At 44.0% G+C, this 15,446-nt stretch overlaps 1 protein-coding gene across 3 annotated transcripts in view; it reads left to right on the plus strand.

The window, feature by feature from the left end:
* The window catches only part of LOC129863739 (disabled homolog 2-interacting protein-like), a 94,466-nt gene that overhangs the window by 54,072 nt on the left and 24,948 nt on the right, over positions 1 to 15,446 (plus strand). For all 3 annotated transcript variants that reach the window (XM_055935967.1, XM_055935966.1, XM_055935968.1), the window contains exon 5: positions 14,841 to 14,985. In XM_055935967.1, the coding sequence (XP_055791942.1) occupies positions 14,841 to 14,985 (145 nt within the window). The remainder of the gene's footprint in view (positions 1 to 14,840; positions 14,986 to 15,446) is intronic.

Below are 15,446 nucleotides of genomic sequence, written 5' to 3' on the forward strand. Positions count from 1 at the left end.
GGCACCTATTCTAATCAGTAACTATTCCAAAACTTGACTAAAAAATACAGGTTGGACAGCAATTGAAAGACAAATTAGTTCTTAATGCAATCGCTGGGTTACATTTGTAAAATTAACGTTACTTCAAAATACAGCGTGCGATAAAGCGAGGCTGCACTGCAATTAAGATAGCATGGAGACAGACTTTCCTCGGTGGTGCGTCACGATCAGCTGGTTAATTATGATTACAGTCATTGGGTTGGAGAGACGTGTCTACCACCTGCCCTGTCAGAGGGAGTCTGTCTCTCTCTGACTCGCTCTCTCTCGCTCTCTCTCAGGCTGTGTAGCCCCTCTAGTCTCTCTGTTGATTTATGTTGGGGAGGGTTGGAGGGGACTCTGGTGATTACATTGTGGTTGGTTGTTAATAGCTGGTGCAGTTTTTTGGGGGGATGATGATGAACACAGTGTTTTCTTTATTAACACGAAGGAGGTTCGCTTTTAGTGCTTTCTCTCTCTGTCTCTCACTAACACTCTCTCACCTTCTCTCTCGCCCTCTCTTTCTCTCTCTCTGTCTCTCACTAACACTCTCTTTCCTTCCTTCTCTCTCTCTCTCTCTCTCTCTCTCTCTCTCTCTCTCTCTCTCTCTCTCTTCAATTACATTTCAATTCAATTTAAGGGGCTTTATTGGCATGGGAAACATATATTAATATTGCGAAAGCGAGTGAAATATATAACAAACCAAAACGCTCTCCCTCTCCCTTCCTCTCTATAGCTCCCTCTCTCGTGTTCTCTTTCTCCCTCCCTCTCTCTCTCATGCCTCAGTGCATTCTAAGGCTAGGGATGCTTGAGGGGTTGTCATTGACGGTTCTTTATCGCCGTCCACCCGGACGCCTTGGTTGTCACGGCAGTCACTCAATGCCGTACGCCTGGGGATCACACTCACACATAACAAGACATCAGAGGGGAGGTCAATTCCTTTGTGTTTACTCACGAGGAAGACTTGTAATTGCTTTATTAGGGGCATTGTCTTGAGAATGTTCCAGAAAACACTAGGTCCGAGTGCTTCTCTCTCCATCCCTTTATTGCCCTCTCCACACCTTTATCCCTCTCTCCATCCTTTCCCTCGGGAGGCTTGTTCCACTCTCTGACCCGACCAGCGTCTCAGTGCACTCACACAGCAGCGTTAGCCGCAGCACACACACATCAGCAACAACAAGACGGCAATGTGTTGGGGTGCCCCCAAGCAGCATTCTCAGCATCCACTTTTCTGTTGGTGAAAATGACTTTGCAAACACTATTGATTTGAGTCTTCTTCTCCAGCCCGTTGTGGCAAGTAGGAATAAGGCGCCTCGTCTCGGAGCGGCTATTCAGGGCCTCATCTGAGTCCTATGATTTAACTTATGGAGTGCAGTGCTCAGCTGGCCATAGAGAACAGAAAGCAGAGAGGTGGTGTCTGCTTCTGCTGTTATTGTTTCTGTTTTACTGCTCGTGGAGGTAAAGGAAACTAACAGACGGTATTAAGTGGCCCTTCATCAGTCAGTCAGATAACAAATTCGCCCTCCCTCCATCTTTCCATCTCTCCTTCCTATCCTCCTAACCCTCCTTCTCCCCCGAGCAGCAGAGCTCTCGTTATTTAATTAGATGAAGTGCAGACATCCCCTCTTCTTGCTCAGCGGTCAATTCGGTCTTTGCGGGGCAGCAGCACTGCTAGTCTGCTCGATTCATCGATTAAAACCTGCTGTGTGCAATCGCACACACGGATGAACACACACGCTGCTAATGAGTGTCTCAGGGCACAAGACGGTTTTCTTGGATGCTTGTTGGCGGATAGCTACTGGGTCTTTAACAGTGCTCTACTTTTCTTTAGGCTCTGGGCTGGGAGGTTGTTTTTGTTTATAAACTGGGTGGTTCGAGCCCTGAATGCTGATTGGCTGACAGCCACCGGTCTGACAAAACATGTATTTCTACTGCTCTGATTACTTTGGTAACCTGTTTATGATAGCAATAAGGCACCTCGGGGGTTTATACCACACCTCCTCGGGCCTTATTGCTTAATTCTAGTTGGTGAGGAGAGTTGTGATGATTGTGATGTCATGAAGGCCAGGACCAGTGAGAGGTGATGGAGAGGCCATCAGACAGACCGACTCCTCATAGCCCAGCGTGTGACTGGGTGACCCACTTGTGTCACATCGCTGTAAGCAGTCACCCTGTCACTCTCAGAGACACACTATGCTGGGAGACACACATACACAGATGACAGCCAGTCACAGGCTGTGGTTCAGATGGGTCAAACCGGGGAAAGATTTCAGCAGCTGGAGATGAATGATGAACAGCTGGAGATGAAGTTCCGGTCATCGTCTTTGCAATGCGTGCAGAATATAAACATACAGTATATTCCCACTATGTTTCTGTAGCTTATGCTAGAGAATTATTTACATCTCTCTAACAACTGCTTTGAATTTGACATGTTCCTACCACAACACTCACTATACAGTTTATGCCTGCGATAGAGATCCTGTGTATCGAGATGACGAGAGGGGGGGGAAGAGAAAAAGGAATGACGAGAGAGGAATAGGGAGTGATGGAGGAGAGAGGAAAAGGGAGAGCTAGGGGGACAGATTGCATTAACTGTCAGTTTGACTTTACCCTTTCAGTCAAACCTGGAACTGGGGAACTAACCAGCAATGGTCTACATGGGAAATACCCCCCCCCCCCCCCCACCCAAATGATCCAGAACCTTCTTTGAAGTCACAACTGGCACAATATTACCCTTACAAAGAGAGCCAGAAAATATACACTCTCACACAGCTTTGTTTTTGAGAATTTTCTGGACTTTTTGGGGAGTAAAAATGTATTCCCACTCAAAATCCTATTTTCCCTAACCCCTAAACCTAACCCTTAACCTAACCCTAACTACTAACCCTAAACCTAACCATTAACCTAACCCTTAAGCTTAAAATACCATTTTAACAAATTCAGGACATGAAACAAGTCCTGACTTTAAAAAAATAATATGTTTTCCTACCTTGGTCAGGACATTCACATGCGCACACACACACACACACACACACACACACACATATCCTCCCCCATATCTGCAAGGAGCTGATGACATTGGATGAAAGCCCTCCTCCAGCTATCATGGTACTACAGTGTGTTTACCACAGCAGTGATGTGGAGAGGTTTGGTCCTAGCTTCCTGTTGTTGTTCTGCTGTAAGGCTGACTGACACTAGGGCTACGGCCCAAGTAGTGCACTAGGGAATAAGATGCCATTTGAGACACCGCCTCACTCTGTGCCTGTGGGAAGACTGGGATTCATTTTCATCCCCAGCTAGCTCTCCCAGCTGACCCTACTCTGTAATACAATGTACTATACCCTCCATAGGAAGAGAGGGAGTGGTAGAGGAGAAGGAGGGAAGGAGAGAGGGGGAATAGATGAGAGAGAGAGTGAGAGTGGTTCGTGTCCGCTCCCCTAGAGTCTCAGCCTGGGGCTTCTAAGCCACAGTTATCGATCAGCCGAATCGCTGATGTAATCTCTTTTCTTCTCTCTACGCCCTCTCTTTTTTTCTATACTTAAAAAAAAGTTGTCCAATAGCTTGTCTTCCCTCGTTTATTGGAAAAGCTTCCTGTCTTGCCTTTGGGACTTTATGGTGTTGGCTATTAAACCCAAAATAGGAGGCATACAAAAAAAAAAAGAGGCATACAAACACAGAAAAATGTGGTACACTGTGGAAATGATAACAAATGAGTGAAGGAAATGCGGAAATTTCAGGAAATGCGGTAAATTATTATACTTTTTTTAAACATTTAACAATCTGAAGAGAGAAAGCCCCATTAAAACCACTACTCAAGCATATTTAGAGCTTTTATTATTAAGAAACATAAAATACAGTCACAAGTGAGAAAAGAATTGTGATGTGATATTTTGGCCATATTGCCCAGCCCTAAAGGGAAATGCCAAGACTCTCCCACTATCTCTCGCTGACTAATTTTGCTATGGAAACACTTTAGAGAAAGAGAGAGATCTCAGCATCAACAGAGAATGATGGACTTATTTTCTTCGTCTTCTTTTACTTTTCTTGTCTGTGATAGCCGGGAATGGAATGTGCTCTGTATTCTGAGGGTCAGAGTATATTCAGTGTGTGTGTGTGTGTGTTTGTGTGTTATAATCAGTGTTTTGTAACGAGATGTATTGAATAGGTACACCTGGCGCAGGCAATGTCGAAGTCCTGATTTCTTCAGCTATCTTTTTTTGTATCCAACTCCTGTTTATGTTGACATGTACACACTAACAAATAATGGTTCTAAATAGTACCAGAAAGGGGTTCTTTGGCATGTAATCGTAGCTGGAACCCTTTTTGGTTCTAAATACTGTAGAACCCTTTTTTGAAGGCTCAATAAAGAACCATGCTCATAAGGTTCTAAATGGAACCTGTACGGTGCTATAAAGAACCCTTTCCTAAGGTTCTATAAAGAACCATTTTAAAAGGTTCTATATAGCACCAAAAAAAGCAGCGCTTTGTTTACAACCCTTTTTGGGACTATATACAGGCTATATCTTTATAGAATCATTATGAAGAATGGTTCTATAAATAATCTTTCTCAATCTGAAAGGTTCTTTGTAGATCATTTTGAAGAACCATACAGGGCTTGTTATTCTGGTCAGCCATATTATATTGTTGAAACTCCATAGGCGTTAGTATTGTGTTAATTGACAAGGTGAATCAAGTGGACTACCTCTGGAGCAGCTGGGGGTCCCTGAGGAGAGAACTGAGAACCACTGACTGATTTAGTCGACTGTTCTCAAGTAACTCAAGGCTATTTATGACTCTTTCACAAGACACTGTCGCTGGCCATAGTTGTAATGTGTAATGGCATAACACAACACATTAGATGAACTGGAATGGCACGCTCACTCACAGTTGTACAAAAAGAGCTGTGAGCAAACCACACCTCAAAATATTCTAATGAGCTGTCTACCCTACATTTAAATTATCACTAAAAGAGCGAAGAACCCTTTTGAGTGAATTGTAAAGAACCATTGGAAAGCTCAAAAGGTTATTTGAGTCATTATTGTTCCACATAGAACCATCACCCTTCCCAAAGAACCCTTGAGAAACTCTCATTTCTTTGTGCGTAACACTGTCTTTTGTATTGGTAGTTTTGTCATCAATTGACTCTCAGGCCTCTGTTCCTCCGAGTACCACTAGAGAGGAAGGATGGATTGATGAGAGGAAGAGTGGTCTCTGTGGCCTTTAAACCTCCGACCTCAGGGATTTGTCATTGTTCAGTGGTGATGGAGACACTCTTACTGGGAAGGGAACACAAGAAACACTTTCACCCCAGCAAACAAGCACATGCCAACACACGCACACACACACATCTGCTGTCTCACTACTGCCCCCGAGAAAACGCAAGAAAGCTGATCTCCGAAGTGCTGTCTCACACACACACACACACACACGCACGCACACACGCACACCTGGGATGGACAAGGCTTTATGAGTTAGGTGCTGCCAAGTAAGACAGTCTGCAGGGAGACTCTTCTGCTGGAGTTTAATCTCTTATATCCCTTTTATACCAGGACGGAAAACTCGCCAACTTAACCATGCCGTTTTCTTTTTAACGCCTTTTCTTTGTATCGGAAAGGTGAAGCCGGTACTTTGATTTCCGGCAAGGGAGGTAGACATGGTTGCGGTATTATGTTTAAAACACCCGCCAACGCCTATAAATCTTACCGACTTTGGCACGCATTAACCGTTTGACACGTACCAACGCACCAACGCACGGGTGTGATCATTCTATAGTGGTCCCTGCAGTGTACGCTCAAACTGGTGTGATTAGAATGCTTATTTAGAACGTCCAGTTAGGATTGACGCAACAATCAGCGTTTGAGCTGGCCACCCTGTTTTTTTTTCACAGAAACATTTTGCACAAACATAGTCCTTACAACGTTAACGTCCTGATTGTGAGCAGTTTATTTTTCGATGCAACGTTCAGACATTCACAGAAGTAGTGACAGCATAACACAATCATCCAAACCGGAAAATGTGGGCTACATTAGTCCTAACGCTAACTGAGGAGACATTGATTAAAAACAAGCGGTCATATTTAGCGAACTCTCAGCTGACAGAAACCATAATATGAATTAGCAAATAGCAATTACTATTTAAAATGAATCAGTCCACAGGTGAGCTCACCATTGATCAAAATAATTGAATAAAACGCTTTCTAAAAATCGAAAGTAATCTGAGGATGGGTAGTTTGTGCGATCCGCCATGTTTGTTTTTTTCGCGTCAACCAAAGATAAGAAGAGGAGACAAGATGAGTTTGGTCTGTTTGCAGTATGCATGTTGAAGAGGGTGTGTCGTCTACCATCATTCACTTCCCTTCATCCACTTCCGGAAGTTTATTCGAAAGATGAGTGAACCATCCCTTCACCTCATTTTGTTATAACATCTTTGGTCTGACAAACGTTTACGTGACACCCATAATGCATTTTATAATGTCAACAAACATGGCGCCACACATAGTTGGCTAAATAGCTTAGCATTAGCTCATTATAATCAGTACAACCTTCAAAAAAGTATTTTACACACATCACATGTGTCCATTACAATCTATGCAAGAATTACTTTGATAGAAACACACACATTTCCAAAGTTATTCCCTATTTGTTAGGAAAACAACAATTAAGGTAATCTGAGCACCAGCCTGAAAATGTGCCAAGGGGAAAAGGTTTGTGCAAGACTATGCAAACGTCTGCGCACTTGATCTGGGGAAACACTGGGGATGTGCTTGGGCTCTAGTCGAAGAGAGAAGTGTGTCCGGCTCAGGAAAGCCTCAAACATAAATTGTCGTCAACAGTGAAATGGGCTTCTTCTATGTCAATTAATGAGGAGGCAGAACACACCTCAATTCAAACTGTTGTTAGACAATGTAACTTGTTTGAAAATAATTTTAAATTAACAAATTGAAACATAACCTATACACTACCATTCAAAAGTTTTATGGTCACTTACAAATGTCCTTGTTTTTTTCAATTAAAATAACATCAAATTGATCAGAAATACAGTGTAAACCTTGTTAATGACTATTGTAGCTGGAAACTGCTGATTTTTAATGGAATATCTACATGGGCGTACAGAGGCCCATTATCAGCAACCATCGCTCCTGTGTTCCAATTGCACGTTGTGTTAGCTAATCCAAGTTTATCATTTTAAAAGGCTAATCATCAGAAAACCTTTTTGCAATTATGTTAGCACAGCTGAAAACTGTTAACTGTTTAGGTAATCGTTTTTTTTTTTACAAGTATGATGCGCAAAAAAGAGCCAACTTACTGTTGTGAATGTAAAGAAATGATAGCAGTGCATTCTGTCGGAGGAATCTAGAACTTAATCAATGCTGGGTTAGTCAGGTTACCATGACAACTGTCACAAAAACAGGGTCAAAGTTAAATGTCTCTTCTCCCAGCCCTCCCCGATGCCAGCTAAGCACTGGATGTATAAATAGCAAATGCCAACAAGAAAGAGGTAAAAATATGACTGTTTGAAAGGGGATCATATAAACATTGCGCTTTTTTTTTACAGGCGACATACTGTGAATCCTGGTTAAATTAGGTAATAGACTTCTCCCCTCTTTCCCTGTCCTTTCTCCTCTCCTCCGTTTATTAACTCTGATCTGTAGAGCTGCACTTTCTTCTCCCACTCTCTCCACCATCCTCTTCCTCTATTCCTCTCTCCATCCACTTTCTGCCTCCCCTTCATCTGCTCCGTTTATTAACTCTGATCTGTTGAGCTGCACTTTCTTCTCCGGGTTCGCTCATCTCCCTCCTACCCTCCCCCTCCCTCTTCACTCCCTCCTTCCTGTCTCCCTCGTGTTTCTCTGCATGGGAGGTTGTGGTGGTAGTGAGGTATAGTCTAGGTGATGGGATGTGACAGTAATATAGAAAGTGTCCCGTTTTTCCTCATTAGCACTGAAGCGAGGGAGGAGGGGGGCGGGCCGGAGGAGAGAGCGAACGAGGGAGGAGTGGTGGAAAGAGAGAGAGAGGGGAAGGGGGGTTGGAGCTCTTTTTAGGCCCTTGTCTCGGAGTATTAGAGAGGCAGAGTGGGGTTCCTAGTAATACTCTGTTATGAGACTGGTCTCAGCTGGCCCTGTGATTACAACACACACACGCACACACGCACACGCGCACACACACACACACACACACACACACACACACACACACACACACACACACACACACACACACACACACACACACACACACTGCCCTACCAAAGGTTTCTGTATTCCTTGAGTATTGCTAGTCTGTTCTAGGAACCACACGATTTAGATTCATCACAGCCCTGTTGCTAAGCTAGGATCAGACCTTTGCATGTATTGAACAGGCTCTACTTTATCCAGCATCCCTGTCTAACCCAGTCAGTACACTACTCAATTTAGGTGAGTGGAGGGGTCATAGTTTGCTCCCGAGACACTGAATCTAAGCTACATGCCCCCCTCTCTCTCTATCCCTCTTTCTTCCGTTCTCTGCACCCCCTCCCATTTCTCATCCCCCTCTCTCTCTCTTCTCCCCCTGCTCTCTCATCTAACTCCTCTCTAATCGGGTATGAATTTGCCAGATATGGCGATAAAGGGAAGAAAAAGGAAAGTAAAGCGGTGGAGGTGAAGAGAGAGGGGTGGAGGTTGGAGAAGAGATCATAATTGGGCTGACATTCTCCCAGGGTAAAGAGAAGAGAAGAAGAACCCCTAGTCTAATGGTTGGCCAGGTGGCTGCCCATCCGCACAGGAAAGGTCAGGTATCCTCAGGCTACCTTGTGTGTGTGTCTGATCCCTTATCCCTGCCAAATTTCCCAGCAGCAGCTTGACTATTGCCACACCACCCAGAGATGTGTGTGTGTGTGTGTGTTAACGGAAAGTCTCTCTTTTTATTCACATCAAGCTCTCTGATTGGCCTCCTGCTGCTAGTCTTTGATTTTCTGGGATAACATGCTTAGAACCACAGGACCTGTCTGAGTACCCTCCTTCTCTTATTTCTCTCTGACTTGCTTTCTCTCGCTCCAATTTCTTCTCTCTCTCTCTCACACTCTCTTCTCTTTCTCCCTCTGTCTCTTCCCTGCCTCGCTCTCTTTCCTCGTCTGTTCTTTAAAGACGACGGTACCCCACTGTTTCTTCTCCTCTCTCCCCTCTCTCTCTACATCTGCCTCTTCTCTGCCCCTGCTGGCGTTCTCTGGTTAAGAAGATGTCCAGGGACTTCCCGGCTCTGTCATTTTCAGAGAGTTATTAAGATTTGTCGTTATTCCCTATGTGTGTCGCAGATACTGGTTTACAATTGAGTCACAAAATGGACAAAGTGGCATATTAGTTTGGTAAACTGCACACTGGCTGCATATCTAGACTGAAATGGCCCCCTATTCCCTATGGGCCCTGGTCAAAAGTAGTGCACTATATAGGGAGTAGGGTTCCATTTCAGAGGCAGCTCTACCCTGCTTCCTGCTCTGATAGTGTCTGGTTTGAGTGAGGTTCTGGAAGTGTTTAGAAAGTATTTGCCAGGGACAGATGGCAGGGACCGGGATGGTCCATGATACCTTTTCCTCTTCCCAGTTTTCCAATTATCCCTGGCCGTGCAGATCCCTGCACATTTCACAGATCGACACGCACACTCCTCACACTAAACTGGGCTCATCTCACACACACACACACAAATTCCCTTAACGAACAGCCCTGCTGCCACAGGCCATTTAGCCATCATCGTCATGTGCTACTAGCTCTCCGCTTGTCCGGTAGTATGGCTCTGAGCTAGGTTAGTTAATACTGAATGGCTTTTGTGGATGATTTTGATAACACATCTCCATATTGCCGTGTATGTGTGTGTGTGCATGTGCGCGTGTGTGTTCTAGATAATACAGACTCCCCCATGACTGCGTCAGAAGAATGAGACAAACCATTATCACAGTGTGAGCCGTAATCACACTGCTATGGGCAGGGCTTGGCACTGTGACACACACACACACACACACACACACACACACACACACACACACACACACACACAGTCTCACTTTCTCACTCGACTGCTAATGGGGATAGAAATGGACCGGAAAAATTACACTTTTTCTTTGTCAGTTAATTTTTTTTATTTATCAACATGTGAAATGAAACGTAGCGCCATTGCGTCTCAGCAGCAGCCCAAGCAGAGAACTCCTGTACCTTATATCAATATTTTTTTATCATGAATTCCTTTTTATGGCATTGTTTTTACCGACAATATATCTGTTTTAAGAACGTGCGGTAACCTGAGTGATGGGTTCCAGACGGAGTTGACGACGCGGCCGGAAGGGACTCAATGCTGTAAAACAGGGAACAAATCAGTTCAGATTTACCTTGAGAGGGAGTCCATGTGCCTAGCTTTGAGTCTGGTCAAGTTGATAAAAGAACGAACAGTTCATCAGTGGCAGTGCGTGGGTAAAATCACTGGGGAAGCCAAGCCAATAAAAAAAAAGCTATTTTACAACGTTGTGTGCTCTGTAACCCATTTGTTCGTACTCCACCGTGATATACAGTAAGGCCATGACAACGAAAAGACAACAGTCACACAGTGGCGGAATCAATTCAACTACACGTACGTTTGTTTCATCCCAAAACCAGAGAGCAACATCTGTCCGCAAATACTGAACGTAACAAACAGTTATATGACCTGCGGCACAGTGAAACAAGTTAATGTTTTCCACAGTTTACTAAACAGAAACTGATTTATAACCATGTAGATACCACAAGTCAGCATAAAGACAACAGGAGCAATGCCTCTGCTATTCCAGCACCATTTCAACTGAAACATTTAAACATCATCAAATCAATAAGGCTAAATATATACTTAGTTTAATAGACTGAAAACAAACTTAAAGATACCAAAAACTATTTAGCTCAATCAATGTTTCTTAATATCATGTGGCTGTCCAAGGTATTGATTTCTCTCTCTCTGTGTGTGTGTGTGTGTGTGTGTGTGTGTGTGTGTGTGTGTGTGTGTGTGTGTGTGTGTGTGTGTGTGTGTGTGTGTGTGTGTGTGTGTGTGTGTCCGTGTTTGTACACAAAATAAAAAATTGACTCACACTATTGTAGACTAGATGAACGCCAATGCCATCTTCCTTGTGTTGCCAAGACAGTCTATGGTCTGTCATATACTACACTTTTAGTTTTTTCATAGGCTAGCAAGCATTTTAGCCAGAGTAGGTAGCCTAACTTCCTCGCATGGGCAAAAATGAACCAGCTAAATTAGCTAGCTAGTTGACGTGAGCTTACTAGGCTACATCCAGGCTACATATTGAACTTCAGTTGTCTCAGGCCAGTGGCACAATATATTCATTTATGGTTTGATCATAATCGTTGGCCTGTACAGAGCATTATGTCAAAACCACAAGTCCAAATCCACATCTCCATCCACGACTTAGGAAAGGGCCGATTTAGCAAGCTAGCTACTGCAGCTACAAGCTAGCTACTTGTCTGACAAGGATGACGTTTTGATTAGGATGTGATTTGATTGGTGTGAAGCCAAATCCAAACTGGCTTCCCTTGGGGGACATTTTGCTGTGCCAGGACAACCCACAGTTGAGCTCAGCTCAAGCTGATTGGCTAATTCTTTTATAATTGTTTTATCAAGGGAGGCAAAATGCTTGCTGGCATCAATCAATCAAATGCTACGGTGGAAACATGTCATACTCTTTTGCACCAGACCGATACATGGGCTACACATACTGAGACAGAGGGGCGTTGTTTCCCTCGCTCGGATGATTTCTCCGGTGAGATTCAGCCACTAGCGAATTGACGGGAAATTATGAAAACACAGAGAGACGAAAGATTTATTATTATTATTTATTTATTTTATTGGTCAAATATTTGGGGAAGTCTGGCTTCCCTGGCATCCATGAATACATGCCACTGCAATTAATGTAGCTAATTCATATAATCAGAATCCACCACAGCGTTAAGACTGAAGCTGGCAAGTCATTTGTTTAATTGGCTAGCTAGCTAACGTTAGCTGGCTAGCTGTTTTGATTCGAATACCAGCCAGCGTCCGGAGGTTGAGGATGGAGAGAATCCGAAAGCAAGGCGGCAGTGGTGTGCTGCGATGAGCATCGTAGGGAGGACAGAGTTAGAAGGCTGCTCTTTAACTATTATTGAAATGTTGTGTGCTTTCTGGCACCAGGTCGTGACTGCCATAGCATCATCCTTGTGAGGGCTTAATTTTTGGGGTAGTGAAGTAGGTAGTTAGCTAGCTACCTACTTACTACAGAGTCCATGAACTGCAGTGGCATAGCCACAACTTCATCTGACTGAGTTCTACTACAGAAAAGCCAGAGACCGCGAGACGCCTTGATGAGAATGCGTTTCCTGCCTGCCTACGGACTTTCTCTCCCCACTTGACCACCTCCCTCAGATGACCTCTCAAGCCATGAACGGACAATAAATTACTTGTCTTTTTTGTGTGCTTTGAAACGCTTTGAGATTCTTTGAAAAGCACTATATAAATTGAATAAATGATTATTGTTATTTTGTATTATTACTTGCACAATGCAAATAAGATATGAGTTGTGTCATAGGTCTACACACGTCCGACTAACACAGTAAATTGCTGTTTTATTTAAGACAGTCCATTCGGAAAGTATTCAGACCCCTTGAATTTTTCCACATTTTGTTACGTTACAGCCTCATTCTAAAATGGATTAAATAAAATAAAAAATCCTCATCAATCTACACACAATACCCCATAATGACAAAGCGATAACAGGTTTTTAGAAATGTTTGCAAATGAATTAACAAAACAACAGAAATACCTTATTTACATAAGTATTCAGACCCTTTGCTCTGAGACTTGAAATTAAGCTCAGGTGCATCCTGTTTCCATTGATCATCCTTGAGCTGTTTCTACAACTTGATTGGAGTCCACCTGTGGTAAATTCAATTGATTGGACATGATTTGGAAAGGCACACACACCTGTCTAAATAAGGTCCCACAGTTGACAGTGCATGCCAGACCAAATACCAAGCCATGGGGTCAAAGGAATTGTCTGTAGAGCTCCAAGACAGGATTGTGTCGAGGCACAGATCTGGGGAAGGGTACCAAAATATTTCTGCAGCATTGAAGGTCCCCAAGAACACAGTGGCCTCCATCATTCATAAATGGAAGAAGTTTGGAACCACCAAGACACTTCCTAGAGCTGGCCGCCCAGCCAAACTGAGCAATCGGGGGAGAAGGGCTTTGTTCAGGGAGGTGACCAAGAACCCAATGGTCACTCTGACAGAGCTCCAGAGTTCCTCTGTGGAGATGGAAGAACCTTCCAGAAATCTCTGCAAAACTCCACCAATCAGGCCTTTATGATAGAGTGGCCAGACGAAAGCCACTACTCAGTAAAAGGCAGATGGGAGCCCTCTTGGAGTTTGCCAAAAGGCACCTAAAGACTCTCAGACCATGAGAAACAAGTTTCTCTGGTCTGATGAAACCAAAATTGAACTCTTTGGCCTGAATGCCAAGCGTCACGTCTGGAGGAAACCTGGCACCATCCCTATGGTGAAGCATGATGGTGGCAGGATCATGCTGCGGGGATGTTTTTCAGCAGTAGTGACTGGGAGACTAGTAAGGATCGAGGGAAAGATGAACAGAGCAAAGTACAGGGAGATCCTTGATGAAAACCTGCTCCAGAGCCCTCAGAACCTCAGACTGGGGCGAAGGTTTACCTTCCAACAGGACAACGACCCTAAGCACACAGCCAAGACAACGCAGGAGTGGCTTCGGGACAAGTCTCTGAATGTCCTTGAGTGGCCCCGCCAGAGTCTGGACTTGAACCTGATTGAATATCTATGGAGAGACCTGAAAATAGCTGTGCAGCAATGCTCCCCATCCAACCTGACAGAGGTTGAGAGGATTCGCAGAGAAGAATGGGAGAAACTCTCCAAATACAGGTGTGCCAAGCTTGTAGGGTCATACTCAAGAAGACTCAAGACTTTAATCGCTGCCAAAGGTGCTTCAACAAAGTACTGAGTAAAGGGTCTGAATACTTATGTAAATGTGATATTTCAGTTTTTTATTTTTAATACATTTGCTAAAATTTATAAAATACGAATTTTGCTTTGTCATTATGGTGTACTGTGTATACAGTAGATTGATGAGGGGGGAAAGCGATTTAATACATTTTAGAATAAGGCTGTAACGTAACAAAATGTGGAAAAAGTGAAGGGGTCTGAATACTTTCCAAATCCACATTGACATTGCCTAGCCTTTTTTTAAATATAGCAACTGGCTTAAATCATTATGCATTTATGCCCAGTATTGATTTAACTGTTTTTAAAAAAATCCGTTATTTTACCAGGTAAGTTGACTGAGAACACGTTCTCATTTACAGCAATGACCTGGGGAATAGTTACAGGGGAGAAATGAACCAATTGTAAACTGACTATTAGGTGATGGTTTGAGGACCAGATTGGGAATTTAGCCAGGACACCAGGGTTAACACCCCTACTCTTACGAGAAGTGCCATGGGATCTTTAATGACCTCAGAGAGTCAGGACACCCATTTAACGTCCCATCCGAAAGAAGACACCCTACACAGGGCAATCACTGCCCTGGGGCATTGGAATATTTTTTAGACCAGAGGAAAGAGTGCCTCCTACTGGCCCTCCAACACCACTTCCAGCAGCATCTGGTCTCCCATCTAGGCACCGACCAGGACCAACGCTGCTTAGCTTCAGAAGCAAGCCAGCAGTGGTATGCAGGGTGGTATGCTGCTGGCTTAGGAGTTGCAGTGTCTTCTGGGAGTTGTAGTCTCATCTCAACATGTTCTCTCTTCCTGTTTTGCTGTAGGACTTCCTGACTGACCTGATGATGTCAGAGGTGGACCGGTGTGGGGAGAACGAGCACCTGATCTTCAGAGAGAACACGCTGGCCACCAAGGCTATAGAGGAGTACCTCAAACTGGTGGGGCAGAAGTACCTGCAGGACGCACTTGGTAAGTCTGTCTGTCTGTCTGTATCTATATATCTGTCTGTCTCCCTCTTTTTCTGAATGTCTGCCTTCCTGTCTTCTCCAGCCTCTCTATGTCTTCAGTTATAGGAGAGGAGAGATAAAGCTATTGGAGACGATGAATGTGATAGGATCTGCTGTACAGAAGAGGAGGATGGGGCTGTAGATATGGTCTTTGTATTCAGCTGTAGGAGATGGCTGTAGAGATGACTGCTCCAGTCTGTGGACCGTGACATTTTCCTTCAGCGCAGCCCACCCTCGGGAAGGAGAGAAAATAAATACTGTTTATCTCTCTGATGCCTGCCTTCAAGTCTTCACACCGTGAATCAAACAAGCATAAATTCATAGAATGTTTGGGAATGACGTAGAGTAAGGCTATTTGTGAAAATTCTATAGCATTATAGAGTGGGATAGCGGCCGTGCGCTTGGACAATTAATAGACACTGC

The sequence above is a fragment of the Salvelinus fontinalis genome, chromosome 10 (genome assembly GCF_029448725.1).
Source record: "Salvelinus fontinalis isolate EN_2023a chromosome 10, ASM2944872v1, whole genome shotgun sequence".
NCBI lineage: Eukaryota > Metazoa > Chordata > Actinopteri > Salmoniformes > Salmonidae > Salvelinus > Salvelinus fontinalis.